At 45.0% G+C, this 12,645-nt stretch overlaps 5 protein-coding genes and 1 non-coding gene across 8 annotated transcripts; 2 read left to right on the top strand and 4 right to left on the bottom strand.

The window, feature by feature from the left end:
* Positions 1–1,406: 1,406 nt before the first annotated feature.
* Positions 1,407–3,166, top strand: PV09_07289. 2 transcript variants are annotated; one of them, XM_016361040.1, is made up of 3 exons: positions 1,407–1,579; positions 1,640–2,072; positions 2,136–3,166. In XM_016361040.1, the coding sequence occupies exons 1-3, from the start codon at positions 1,568–1,570 to the stop codon at positions 2,480–2,482; spliced, it is 792 nt and encodes a 263-aa protein (XP_016211116.1). In that variant the 5' UTR covers positions 1,407–1,567; the 3' UTR covers positions 2,483–3,166. The 2 variants fall into 2 exon arrangements, with proteins under 2 accessions (XP_016211116.1, XP_016211115.1); XM_016361039.1 differs by having other exon boundaries at positions 1,640–3,166.
* Positions 3,167–3,385: 219 nt separating this feature from the next.
* PV09_07288 (uncharacterized protein) lies at positions 3,386–5,080 on the bottom strand (the record flags this gene model as incomplete). Its single annotated transcript, XM_016361038.1, has 3 exons — positions 4,919–5,080; positions 3,757–4,791; positions 3,386–3,719 (listed from the first exon to the last, which is right to left on the bottom strand). The coding sequence occupies exons 2-3, from the start codon at positions 4,059–4,061 to the stop codon at positions 3,386–3,388; spliced, it is 639 nt and encodes a 212-aa protein (XP_016211114.1). The 5' UTR covers positions 4,062–4,791; positions 4,919–5,080.
* A 397-nt stretch (positions 5,081–5,477) lies between these two features.
* PV09_07287 (uncharacterized protein) lies at positions 5,478–6,489 on the bottom strand (the record flags this gene model as incomplete). Its single annotated transcript, XM_016361037.1, has 3 exons — positions 5,478–5,866; positions 5,914–6,070; positions 6,120–6,489. The coding sequence occupies 3 exons, from the start codon at positions 6,487–6,489 to the stop codon at positions 5,614–5,616; spliced, it is 780 nt and encodes a 259-aa protein (XP_016211113.1). The 3' UTR covers positions 5,478–5,613.
* Positions 6,490–7,718: 1,229 nt separating this feature from the next.
* PV09_07286 lies at positions 7,719–9,152 on the bottom strand. 2 transcript variants are annotated; one of them, XM_016361035.1, is made up of 5 exons: positions 8,767–9,152; positions 8,613–8,717; positions 8,214–8,559; positions 7,973–8,164; positions 7,719–7,904 (listed from the first exon to the last, which is right to left on the bottom strand). In XM_016361035.1, exons 1-5 carry the CDS (start codon positions 8,959–8,961, stop codon positions 7,873–7,875), a joined length of 870 nt encoding a protein of 289 aa, XP_016211111.1. In that variant the 5' UTR covers positions 8,962–9,152; the 3' UTR covers positions 7,719–7,872. The 2 variants fall into 2 exon arrangements, with proteins under 2 accessions (XP_016211111.1, XP_016211112.1); XM_016361036.1 differs by having other exon boundaries at positions 8,214–8,601; positions 8,655–8,717.
* A 213-nt stretch (positions 9,153–9,365) lies between these two features.
* Positions 9,366–10,457, bottom strand: PV09_07285 (uncharacterized protein). Its single transcript, XM_016361034.1, has 3 exons — positions 10,288–10,457; positions 9,896–10,234; positions 9,366–9,846 (listed from the first exon to the last, which is right to left on the bottom strand). Exons 1-3 carry the CDS (start codon positions 10,342–10,344, stop codon positions 9,382–9,384), a joined length of 861 nt encoding a protein of 286 aa, XP_016211110.1. The 5' UTR covers positions 10,345–10,457; the 3' UTR covers positions 9,366–9,381.
* Positions 10,458–11,117: 660 nt separating this feature from the next.
* Positions 11,118–11,209, top strand: PV09_07284. The gene has a single exon. It is a non-coding gene; the product is annotated as a tRNA-Gln (tRNA).
* The last annotated feature ends 1,436 nt before the right edge of the window (positions 11,210–12,645 follow it).

The following is a 12,645-nucleotide window of genomic DNA, read 5'->3' as shown; positions in this document are numbered from 1 at the left end:
GCCTAAAGGCATAAATAGATATACTGGATGAGCCTGAACTAGCAGTGTTTGGCCTAGAAGGTGCTGGATTAATGGTATGGATAATCTTCGAGGCATCCTGAGGCCATAGGCCGGATTTCAGCCAGGCACTTAGGATATTGGCCTCAGTGAATGATTGCAGATAGGCCGGCCAGAAAACCTCATAGAATTCACGTTTTGTGTACCTGTATAGGCCCATCCTATCTGTGATCCATTTATTGAGGGTTCAGCTATAGGCCATTACAAACGGCCTGAACATCCCAATATCCAGTAGCTGCAGCCTATGCGTTGCATGAGGCGGAAACACTGCCAAAATGATCCTATTGTTGAAGCATAGGTCGAAAAACTTGGTAGTTAAGTATGATCTATGGCCATCTAGGATGAGCAATCGATAATCTTCCGGATTATCTAATTTGGCATGTGATATGGTTTTGAAATAGGTTAACCACCGGAGACCTAATTAATTATTGGTCCATCCTGACTCTGATGCAGTAAATGTGATATTATCTATCTCCCAATTTACTGTATGAATCCAAGAATCGTGTACATCTTTAGAGTTGGCTGGATAGATGAGCAAAGGCCTCACCCAACTGCCATCTGCGCAGATGGTGGCTACCATCGTAATCCAGTCTTGATTGCCATCCTCAGCCACCCTAAGGATTTTTCCACTTTTGATCGATGCAGAAGTAAAGATATGCTTATGAGCCTTTAGCTTGCCAATCATCATGCCTTTTTTATCCATATTGTAGATGTTTTTCAGTAGCACATGATATTGATCAACTTTAGCAAAAACCTATATTATATTATTAGGATCATACCATATTAATAAATTAGGTAATAATACTTGGTTAAACTAATTTCCATAATTTTTCACTGAATCAGCCTTCGTTCGGCTAATTTCTATGGCTGCAAGATAGTCGGATGATAGCCGATCGGAATGCTGATGGACAAATTTTTTCGGCCAGTTTCTGCCTACCGGTTTTTTGGCTATTTCATAAGCCAATATTCATATAATTGGATAGGTAGGTGCAAATCCTCGATCGGTGAGCTTATTTATATAGGTTATAAGCTTCTTTTCTTGTGCTTTGGTGAGGTTCTTGTTGATCTGATCATTATACTGCTGTTAAGAAATGGTCACCCCTCTGAACCTTCTGCTTAAAGTAGAACGATTTACATTAAACAACGTTACTGCAGCCTGAATCTGCGTACCTGGATTAGCCTTTAGATAGGCTATTGCATCATCCATAGTGGTGGTTGGATAGATATCTATAATTTGGGTGAGAAATGCACTTCAGAACTTTGCCCGTGCACACCTAGGCCCGTGCACACGAGGGTCCTGACTTCTACAGGCCTCTTGTGCCTTGGCGACGCAAGGATCGCCTCTGCATCGGAACCAAGATCTGTAGCATCATTCGCTAGTTAACATCATATACCTCTTCACCGTTTCCATTGCTGCATCTTTCTGCTCTTTCTTCCTGAAATACTTCTCCAAAAACATTTACTTGGGATAGGACGTTGGGGTGAACGCTAGTTACGGGCCTTGACATTCATGCCGAGGAAAGTCAGTGCTGTGGAATGTTCCTGGGACTTGCAATGCACCTAACTTGGCTCGCCTTCACAGAAAAGTGATATCCCTTCTGCGACCCGTCTTCGCGATAATCAACGCCGTTCGAGAGCTCGTCGCAAAGAACTTATTCTAGAGCTTCAACATCGAGTGCACCAATATGAGCAGAAAGAGCTTCAAGCCACAATCTTCATGCAGGCTGCCGCAAGAAAGGTTGCGCGGGAGAACGATTGCCTACGAAAGCTTCTCATCCAGAAAGGAGTATCGGAGAGCGAGATCAACGCCTTTTTAGTCGAGGAATGTTCTAGCTCAGCAGCGACATCGCCAAACGATGTGCCACTTCCTCGTTCACAAGAATCTCATGTAAAGCCTTGGTCCTATGCTCACAATATGCCTGTTCGGCAGCATATAATCTCGGAAAACGATGATATGGAAAGATGCGAAACCGATTTTCATCAAAAAAGGCCAGAAACCGGTTCACGCATGGCAGGTTTGTCGCACAACTCAGAGCAGATAGACGTGGCCGTTCCGGATTCACCGCTCACAAGTTCAGTGATTGATGAGCAAACAGTGCTCAAAACTCCCCAAGAAATCGCACAAACCAGGGATAACGTCGCTGACGGACAAAGCCAACCTGACTTCTTGACGAATTTTGACAGCGGTCGATGCCGCTCATCCTCAATGCTATCCAGTTATTCGTACCCAGCCAAGTCGACAAAAACACAATACAATTATCAGGAGACAAGGTTAGAAATGTCTTGTGAAACTGCGGCTGGGATCATCGCGGGTATGCGAGGTCATGGCGATATGGCTTTGGCGAGGTCCGAACTGGGCTGTACGACAGAGAGCCATTGCAACGTCAAAACGGTCGACGTGCTACAAGTTATGGAAGCTGATTAATAGTTGATGGACTGATCTCCAAGTCGAAAATTCTCGAGAGAATGAAGCTGTTCAAATCCCCGATTGACCTGGATCGCGAGATTAATATGAACACACGTCAAGCCAGCCTTGCAGAAGAGAAAAAAAAGCTTCACCCGCCAAGCCATGATACGAGAAATGTCCCGTCCCTTATTGTTTTTAACATCTAGAGGCTATCTAGGTTTAATGCCTAAATTCCGTTAAGGTTGGCAATTTCCTTGAAGGCGCACTGAAACCGTACACTTTACGTCAGTAATCTGACCGAATTGTTCAAACTCTTAGAGGAGATATATATGCATGGTTTTACGTTTGGAGGAGCAATAACGCCTCATGTCTTAAACGGATCGCGAATTTCAGTTGACCAAGCACATCAAGTGGAACAAAGTTGCTTGAACTATGTGATATCCAATTAATATATAGAGACCGGTTAGGCATTACTTTCGCACTGGAGGTACAGGTCGAACTTGACAACTAGCGGAGGGGAAATCCGCTAATTTGACTGCCTTCATAGGAGTATACCACTGGAAGTAGCCTTGCTGCGTAAGTCATGCTTAGATGTACTGCAATTCTATATCTTGACTTGCACATTTTTCTCCTCGTTTTGTTTTCTAAATTTTACACATTGAATCCTCACGTGCCTCATGGCCGGACATCTTTCAGGTACCGCTTACGGCCCACATTGTTGATCTAAAGTGTGTTTTTCCAACAGTTAGCAAGAATGGAACATTTTGAGAAAGACGTGGTCAGGATTAATATGAAGTTACACAGTGTTCATCTTAGAATTAGCGTATGGCATCATGCTTTCCAGAGATTTTATAAGAGATTTTGTTATCTTTCATATACCCATTGAAATCAAAGAATCGGGAATGCCTAACATTACCTGCTTCAATCTGTCAGAATGCCTTCGTAGAGATTATTTCCTACGCCCTCAGGGGCTAAGTGCTTTATAATTTCCTTGATGGTGTCTGCCTTTCCGCTTGTCGTACTTGCTGGTCCGGAAGGGCCAGGACCACTGAGAAGCTCGACCGGCCTCCACGTGTCTTGCCCTATGTCACGTATCGCAAATATCGTACCGGATTGATAGCTTTTATCAATAAGTATTGCGAACATCGCGTTCGCTACCTCTTCTTTCGGAACAAGGAGGTCTTTGGACAGATTCAACGTCTTTCTCGCTTCTGGAGTGTACAATCGTGTGCCGGTTGTATTTGAACATAATGAGCTAGCAGCATGCAATCGTAGAAAGGACGATAGCATACCCTGGAGCCACTCCGGCGACACGAATACGGGCTAGCTTTTCCAACGGCGCCGTTCCCCTCATCAAGCTGCTCACCCCATGTTTTGATGCCCGTTTAGAAAGGAGTGATGATGCTCGATCGTTGCCCTGCAATGCTTGAAATGTAGATAATAGCACCGGGCTTTTGAGCCGAACCAGTTCGTGCACAGCGATTCTAGTCGTTTTGATCGGGTGCACCAGGTTTATGTCAAGGATGTTGTACCTAGAATCCTCGTCTGCCTCTTCCTCTTTCCAGAAGGAGAAAGAATCCGTTGGGCTCGAAAACATCGGATCCAGGAAGTGCAACGTTGGGAACAGCACCGAAGGTACGTTTGCACGCTTGAAAGGCTGCTTGGAGCTACCTCCATTTGGTCACATTCGTTCGCTGAAACTCGACTCGAGGCGACGAGGCATCAAATGACTGCTTCCACGCTTCAGCTTCAGGATTGAGGCCGAGGTCAGCAATCACAACATTTCTTCCTGCTTTGTTGAGGATTTCGGCAAAGGCTAAGCAGATGTCTGAGCCTGCACCAGTTATCAAGGCAACTTTTCCCTTAGGATCCATCCTTCAATTTTGTCGTTAAGAGTCTCGTTGCGACGCGAAAACATGCGGCAATTGTTCCTACGTCTCTAATTATTATGGTCTCGTGATTATGATTTGCAGCTCATGCCAATGTCAATTAAAGCGCAGGATGGGGATCTGCATTGTCGAGCAGCGATGTATCTCTCAGCTGCTCAACAACGGCTTCTTGTTAGTATGATGAGAAACTGGCCCGAGACAGCCGTGCCTCTCAATAGGAGAATGGAAAGTCCATCTCCTCACAACACGTCTTCGTTCTGCGGACAGAGAATTCCGTACGTGTAAGAAAAATGCTTGTCTTATAATGCAAGCCTTTTACGAGTTCCCGCAGATAATTTTCCACCACTTGATTATGTTTTGCGGCCTAGTTACGTGTATTGCTCTGAAGTCTTCCCAACAAGCATCCGAGCAAAGGGCATGTTGATTTCCATCGTCGACCTATTTACCATGATCCTTAGCAAGCGCCATTACTACTGTTGTCTTAGAGAGAGGTTTTGCTGAAAATGGTTCAGTTTACACGCAAATTGCTCTCACGGCATTCGCACAAGTAGGGTGGAAGTTCTACCTTATTTTCATTTTGGTGCCACTTTCTGGAGTGCCCATTATGGCATGTGACTTCTCAAAAACCAGGGCCTCACTCTGGAAGAAATCTGAGGACTCTTTGGAGATGATGTTGAGAATGATTTATAGCACAAATATAGTGTTCAGACTATTGAGAGAAAATCCGTTGTGATTCAAGAAGAGCAGGCGGCCTAAGAACGAGATGGTTGAAAACATCGGTTCAAGTTCCATCCTGCACCAAGCGAAAATTTTCACTCTGTCAATATCAAGTTTAGGATGCTTAGCAACTAATCCAAGCCGATAGTCTCAAGAATGGAGAAACTTTATGATGAAATCGCTTTGTCATCGTTTTCATCAAACTCAACAGATTTACTAGTAGTCGCAGTCAGTGCGCAGAGTGGCTGCTTGATTTAGATGTAGTAGCAGCGTAAAGCTGAACAAGGTATTTAGGTGGATAAGGGGAGAATTACAAAACAGCGTCTTCTATGAATGTGCTGCTCCAAAAACATTGTCAAAAGTTTGAATTTTGTACATTTGGGCCTAAGAATATTCCATACAAAGGTACCACCAGCATGCCACCTTTTGACCAATGTTTGGAGCAAACAACGAATTGCGAAACATTTGAAGCGCGTCCCTATTTTTGTTCAGTCCAGATTATCTCTTCATATCAATTTATTTCTTGCAATTTCTGGTACTACATCAAGACAGGAGATAGCGCTTCAAGAATTCAGCCTGTCGACCGGCGTTACGCTCAAAGTTGAATCCCGAATAACCGTCGAAATGGCCTCCAGGTAGAATATGAAGTTCTTTGGGCTCATTTGCTTTTGCAAATGCGGCCAGAGCTAGATCCGTAGGAGTCAAGACATCGTTCTCTGCCACAGTCATGAGCAATGGAGTCGGTGAGATCCTGTGTATCATAGCAGAAGGATCGTAGGCTCTAAAAGCTTCAAGACTGCTCTCGTCAATACTGGAGTTGAGCGTCGTCCTTCAAAGACTCACGATCGAACAGTCACTTCATTTTTCCAATTGGACTTTTTGGCCCATGCGGAGAAGAAGACAAAGCTATCAGGAGTTGGTAAAGCCGACGTGGCTTTTGGATCTTGATCAACGACGGGCACCATAGCAGGCGGCTTTCCTGCCAGCCGATCGAGACGATCTGTCAAGTCAATGATGTTAATCGTATATCCAAAGGTCTACGTCCATACCTTGAGTAAAGAGCTTGTTGGTAAGCTCGGCAATATCAGGTCGAACAAGCCTGTTAAAGTTGTCGTACCCATTTACGCATGGAACCTGACTCAACACAACCTTAACTCGCTTGTCCACTGCTCCTACGTGCAAAACATGACCACCGCTATACGACGATCCCCAAATAGCTATCTTGTCTGCATTGACCTCAGGTTTCGACTGTGCATAAGTAATAGCATCAGAAATGTCAGAAATTTGAATGCTAGGAATGATCTCTTGTCGGACTTGACCAGGACCAGTGTCGCTATCGCCAAATCCCCGATTATCGAACACAAGACACGAAATGGCTAAATTGCTGGTGAAGTAATCAGCGAAGGTGTTCAAATCCATCTCTTTTAAAGCTGAAAATCCATGGGACATGACCAGGCAGGGTAGCGGGCCGCTAGACGACGCTGGCGTGTAAAACCAACCTCTGAGGGTGACTCCATCAGAGGTCTTAAACTCAATGTCAGAATGAGGCATCACGGATGATATGGGTATTGCACCACGGAGACCACAGGGTGAGTACTCAAGATGAGATGAAATACTGTTGTTACTAAATTATTGAGCACAAGAGCTTTCAATCTCCGTCTCCTCATCACGACCTTTCCCGCAAACCTAGGAGTGGTCGGCTTCAAAGATCACGGGGTGTAAGCTAGAAGAACCCGAAAGTACTCCGTACTATGGAAATCTATTTGATCTAGTGCACTTCTGAACATAGAGCTAGGATGTTTGGTCTTTCTAATGCCTAGAGATCTTCTCCGATTGGAGGGTAGGTTCGTTCGCGGGGAAGTTATGGGAAGACGAATGAGGAGTCGGATGTCCGGAGGGTGTAGTTCTACTTCTGGGTTTGCACCAAAATAGCAAAGTGTATTTCGACCCGCAACTCTATCAGGCCGTCCCACGTTACAAGTATTCAAGATGCAGGACAGCTAGAGGACATAGCTTGTTCGAACCTGAGAGGCGGTTCGGTGATTTTACATTCGTGCATCTCATTAACCGACCGTCAAGATGCCGCATGGCCCGAGCGTGTCGCAAAGAGGAGGCCAGGGGCCTCCTCATCTACGCTCTCGGCATGGTAAGTGAATACCCGTGGGCCTGCATTCTTTGCAGAAATCATGGCCAGTGGATGGCTGGGTTGATCGACTCTGGGCTAGCGTCATGAACCGTCTACAGCGTACACTGCAACATGGCAATCAGCATCTTCCATCACGAAGTAGTCAACGTGGAGGAAAGGGTGGTCGAGCAGAGACTGTCAGTCAAATAGGAAACAAGAGCTATCTATAGTCGGCAATTGAAATAGTCAAATACATACGTGTTCAAGACTTGGATCTTCAAAGACACTTTCATTATCTTGGCAATTGCACGGCACCTCTAATATTTTGAACGATTTGAATGCTTATCGTAGCTGTCAGCTTCAATGTCCGCGATTGCTCATCAGGAAAGCTGTGCGGGCAGTTCTACCTGATCAAGTGCCGTCAAGGGTAATCTAGTATGCTCTCGCTGATGATTGAATAAGGGCCAGAGATTTTGGATATGCACTCAAGTCGATCAAGCTACATGAGTCCGATGTTAAATTGGCCTTTCATTTCCTACCTCGGACAAGCGCGTAATTGATTGCCATTAAATAAACACAGATAACGAGAGACTTGTATTCAATCATTATTGGAAAACGACCTCATTCGTTTTAGAATTGCTACCATCATCGATTTGACATTCTCCTTCAGCTCCACCCTAGCATTTGACGGCGAATATTTTAAATGATCCTTTTGGTGAAGTTAGCAAGAGTTTGATGCCTCAAAGGGCAGAGAAAAATAATCATATCAGCGCTTACCAGCCCACTCATTGATATTTATACCAGAAAGATCGTATTCGCTGGCGATTGTCTCTGCAGCTGTGCCATTGTCACAGCATGAGTTATCGCAGCATCCCGATGCGCCGGCTACAGCGTGCTTCTTTGCCTGCCCAGTTCTTGCGGCATCAATGTAGACATTAAGATCGCTCCCCGCGTCGACTATTGTGATATCTGATGCCGTTACACAGAAGCTAGGCGCAATTTCGACTGGATTACTTACCTTTGAACCCCACGTCATTCAACCAGCCTGTATAGTCGTCCTTTGTACTCGCCCCAGCAACACAGCCCACGTACAAGGCGACATTCTCCCGCAGGCCTGGCGGCAATGGCTTGCGAGCTAAAATATCCGAAATAGCGACTCTGCCACCAGGCTTGAGAAGACGCGCAATTTCCGCAAACACTAAAGGTTTTTCATTTTCAGGCACCAAGTTGATCACACAGTTGGATGTTATACAGTCTGCGATGTTGTCATCTAGCGGAATTGAAGTGATCTTTGCCTCGATAAATAACACATTACCAGCATCAGGTAGTTTGCTTTGGTTCTGTCTTGCTCGTTCAAGCATGTCCTCAAATGTTGCTCTGTCAATGCGTGTCCGGTACTTCGCTGACTAGTTCTCACCTTGTTCATGTCAACTCCAATGGCATGACCAGAGGACCCCACCTTTTTGGAAGCAAGAAAGACATCAAACCCTGCACCACTACCGAGATCAATGACGGTTTCGCCCTTGGTACATCAGTAAGTCATGAAATGCGGGATTACATAGAACAAGCACCTCACGGAGACCCGCGATACCGATGGGATTTCCGCAGCTCAGTCCAAGATTGGCATCGGCAGGGATACTGCTAAGCTCTTCTTCGGAGTAACCAAAGGCTTTGGCGATTACGTTACTGTATTCAGACCTCGCACTGCGAGCGACAGACCCATAGTGTTCGTGAACTTGTTTGTAGATAGTGTTGCTATCAGTCATGGTGCTGGGCTTTTATGTCGATTTGAAATGTGGAGAGTTGCTGCAGTCAATTGTTGGTGCGCTCACAACCATCCATTTGAGGACTTATATAGTGCTCAAGCGGAGCGTTCCAGCTAATTGAGAAGTGGCATTTAAACGGAATAGAAGCTGCTATTCATAACTTCGTTTCGGCTTGAACACCACTCGGAATGACTCTGCGAGCATCACTGGGAATGTCACTGAGAGTGTCACTGGGAATGTCACTGAATGTCACTGGGAATGTCACTGGGAATGCGAGATACAGGTGCGAAGCACAAGTCTCCGAAGCCAATCAGCTCATAACACTAGGACTACGGAGCACGTGAGCGCACAAAGCTTATTACATCAACTGCGAAATGTTCATGGGCTGGTGTCATAACAAACGTGTTTACAATCAAAATCCTACATTATTTCTGTAAGTACCCGTAGCAGAACGCCGTTGTCAACTCGACAACCATCTGATATAGCATGGCCATTTCTATACCCGGCTCGCAATTTGAGATCCAGGTCTGCCGCATTGTACCCTTTTCTATTGATCATCGTGATCAACGAAAACGCTGCAGAGCAGAGAGTGGTGTCGGATTGTACAGCATTTGGGCGTTGTGTGAAAGCGTCGTCATCCTTAGTCTCCGTTGTAATGAAATGTTGAGACGCTGGTGGTGAGAATTGCATCGACGTTGCAGAGTCAACGGAGAATCTCGAGAGATCCAAAATGTTGTCGAACGAAAGAAGATCTGATGAGCGATACCATGTTTTTTCCTGGTTGTGTGAGACGTAAGCATTGAAATCCGAGATGTCAGAGCTTAGAATGGCGTCTCTTGTGTTGCCGTCGTTCAGTCCCGGCTGCTCGCTGATAGTTGAGTTCAGCTGTAAACGACTTAGCAGATTCCCATACATATGGGGTCAAGGAACGGACATCGTTCAAAGTTGGCAATGAGTGCGCTGCATTACCGCAGCAGTTATTTCCGTAGAGTTCAATGGAGGAACCGTGGCGATTTGTAATTTTGATCAACTCTGAAGCCATGTCGGATGCTGTCATAAAAGACGCGAGGAATTCATCCCCAAGGCCCATTGAATGTAAAAGCTTCTTAAGCTTATCATTCTCTCTAACAAGCGACTGAATGGCTTCATCTGCAGAATATTGCGCAGACAGAGTCTCGTATTTACGAATCTTTTCCTCCAGCGCAGCGACGTACTCTTTACGCTTTGCACGTGAACGTCTCTGATTGTTGCGAATACGTTCAAGGTCCATTTCCTATCAATTGTTAAGTCTTTCGGCATATAATAGCAACCCTCGAGCAAAAAGACCTTGGTTTTGACGCATCGTTTGGTACTCTTCTTCCCTGTAGTGCGCATCATTACCATCCTATGATGAAAATCGTAATATATCTCAAATTAGACAATGTAAATCATAACTACCATCGCACGTCCTGCAGCGATTTTGCCAGGATTTGGCCGAGAGTTGTGAAGGTTCTGAGGTTGAGCGAGCACAAGATCCGACACCATTTCTTCTCATTGTCATATAACTAGTTTTGGAATGTAGAGGCATGTGACTTTTTGCTGACGAATTGACGTTCAATCTTTGTAAAGAAGACGATAAGCAATATTATAAAGATTAGAACATATGCTAAATGAAATCACATATGAGAGTCTAAACCTGAGAGCCACGAGGTTTCGGAAAGCTCTAGAGAGTTCCTCTTTACCATTTATTTTCTCCACTAATTATAATAAATCAATCTGCTGCAAGGAGAAGAACGACTCGCTCGTTACGCTTTGAATATTTCAATTGTCGCTCGGCAAAACAGCCCGCTTTTCCAGGACTTTTTCTTTTCCCCATAGTTTTGGTCCCTTCAATTTCTGTTCTTCGTTTTCCTTCGCCTTAGTTTTGGTGTCATTCAATCATTATGTAGTATCCAAGAGCGCCAAGGCAGTCAGTCCACCAGCTCGATTTGATCTCCCAGAAGCTCAATGTTTAAGGGAAAACTCAAGACATTGATCTTTCTCTCCCCTCTGCTTGACGCTTCTTCGAAATCTGTCCAAGTTTAGACAAGCACGAGAGAGTAGAGCAGGAAATCACGCGCTGGACAGAATTTGAAACATGATATATTCATAGACACACTATTCCCCATCAACAAATGGGTTGTATAGTGTAGCGGTTAGCACATCGGATTCTGATTCCTGATCGGATTAGAAATTTCCGGTAACCCCGGTTCGATTCCGGGTACGACCTTCCAACAACAGCCTTTCTTTTTGTCACTTTTTATTGTTTCACCTTGCGATTTCGTTTTCAAGATTCATTTTTAATCTTAGAGAGTTTGTGCGTAGCTCTGCTGATATTGCTGCGCTTGCTATCGTATTGACTTCCATCATAGTGTCTGACGGCACGTTCTCACTAAAAGGTACTTCGGAGTATCAATATGGTTTCTACGTCGAAGTCATGCCGAGCTCAACATTCTTTTGGCGTTCTTTTCTCCAATCTTTATTCTCGATTTGTGTGCATTTGTAAGAGTGCTCTCTCCCATCCTCTCCCTCGTGCTAGTCTAGTCTCAACCTTGTAAAATCTTATGCCATCAACCTTGGCCATCAAATATGTGATCATGTAACAACGGTGAGAGGCAGTCTCCGCAGGTGGTCGAACGACCAGCACCGTCTAACACTACCTCTTATCACTCGATTTTGTTCGTGCGTCGTCTGTAACTACGCTAAGCCCATGCTCCAAAGTTTATGTGCACGAGTGTTGTACGGTGCATCTGTGCGCAGACTAAGATTATGCCATGCGTAGCGAGGTCATAGCATGCATTTACTTTGTATATGCATATATTTGCTTAGGTTAGCAGTCAAATGTGAGATAGAATAGATGAACATCGGATGAAATTCAAGCAACTTGAGTGTCTCATTTTCTCTTGGGCTATCTCGACAATCTGCGGAAAATTTTCCGTCTCGTCTATAGCTACCAGTGCCGTACTCGTTGCAAACACGGTTTGCAGCTATAATTCTATTGCGGAAGGCGGTGGAAGACTATCGTCACCGTGTTGCTACGATCTCTAAAAAGGAAAAAGCAGGACTTTTATCATCACGATTTGCGTAGAAACCTCACGATGCTCAGTCCGTCCCTGTCTTTCACAGAAAGATCTCGAGATTAACTTCCAAGGCGCTGACTACGAACGGCAGCTCAAAATTCTTCATAACGACAGCTAAAATCCAATGGTTACTCTACGCGTTGGACCCATAGATGATGCTTGCGCGGAAAGACTTACGATGAAGAATGCCGAGCTGACCCACAATGTGCTCCTTGCCATTCATCTTGACATGGATCGAGGCCGCATGGCCGTGGAAATAAGTCGGATCCTCGAGCTGTTCAATCCAGTATATCTGGTGATGTGAATTTGCTGCAGGACTCTCTTTGAACTTGAAGTCCAACATGGCCATGATTCGATCCTGGTTTCACAATCAGCCCTCCCGCCTTCAACGTTGAGTCTACAGCTTTATAAATGTTCGACATACCATCAAGCCGTGTACAACTTCAAAGCCAGACGTCTTTCCATAATACACTGCAGCGAAATGTCTCTCATTCCGCGTCTTTCTCTCTCGATCTGGAGCTTTAAGTCCAACATCGCTAACCTCAAAGACCTTCAAAGGTACAGGTCTATGTTTATTCTCGCGAAG

Source organism: Verruconis gallopava (genome assembly GCF_000836295.1).
Source record: "Verruconis gallopava strain CBS 43764 unplaced genomic scaffold supercont1.28, whole genome shotgun sequence".
Classification (NCBI taxonomy): Eukaryota; Fungi; Ascomycota; class Dothideomycetes; order Venturiales; family Sympoventuriaceae; genus Verruconis; species Verruconis gallopava.
The sequence above is the reverse complement of the archived record's forward strand: the minus strand, read 5'-3'. Positions and strand labels throughout refer to the sequence as shown.

Bases quoted from the DNA above. Each gene is read 5' to 3' on its own strand.
- PV09_07286 (XM_016361035.1), bottom strand. From the start codon at position 8,961: ATGACTGATAGCAACACTATCTACAAACAAGTTCACGAACACTATGGG. The intron at 8,718-8,766 runs GTGCTTGTTCTA...TGATGTACCAAG, and splicing joins GTATCGCGGGTCTCCGTGAG to GGCGAAACCGTCATTGATCT. The intron at 8,560-8,612 runs GTGAGAACTAGT...GCAACATTTGAG, and splicing joins TTGGAGTTGACATGAACAAG to GACATGCTTGAACGAGCAAG.
- PV09_07285 (XM_016361034.1), bottom strand. From the start codon at position 10,344: ATGGTAATGATGCGCACTACAGGGAAGAAGAGTACCAAACGATGCGTC. The intron at 10,235-10,287 runs GTCTTTTTGCTC...AACAATTGATAG, and splicing joins AACGATGCGTCAAAACCAAG to GAAATGGACCTTGAACGTAT. The intron at 9,847-9,895 runs GTCCGTTCCTTG...AGTCGTTTACAG, and splicing joins CATTGCCAACTTTGAACGAT to CTGAACTCAACTATCAGCGA.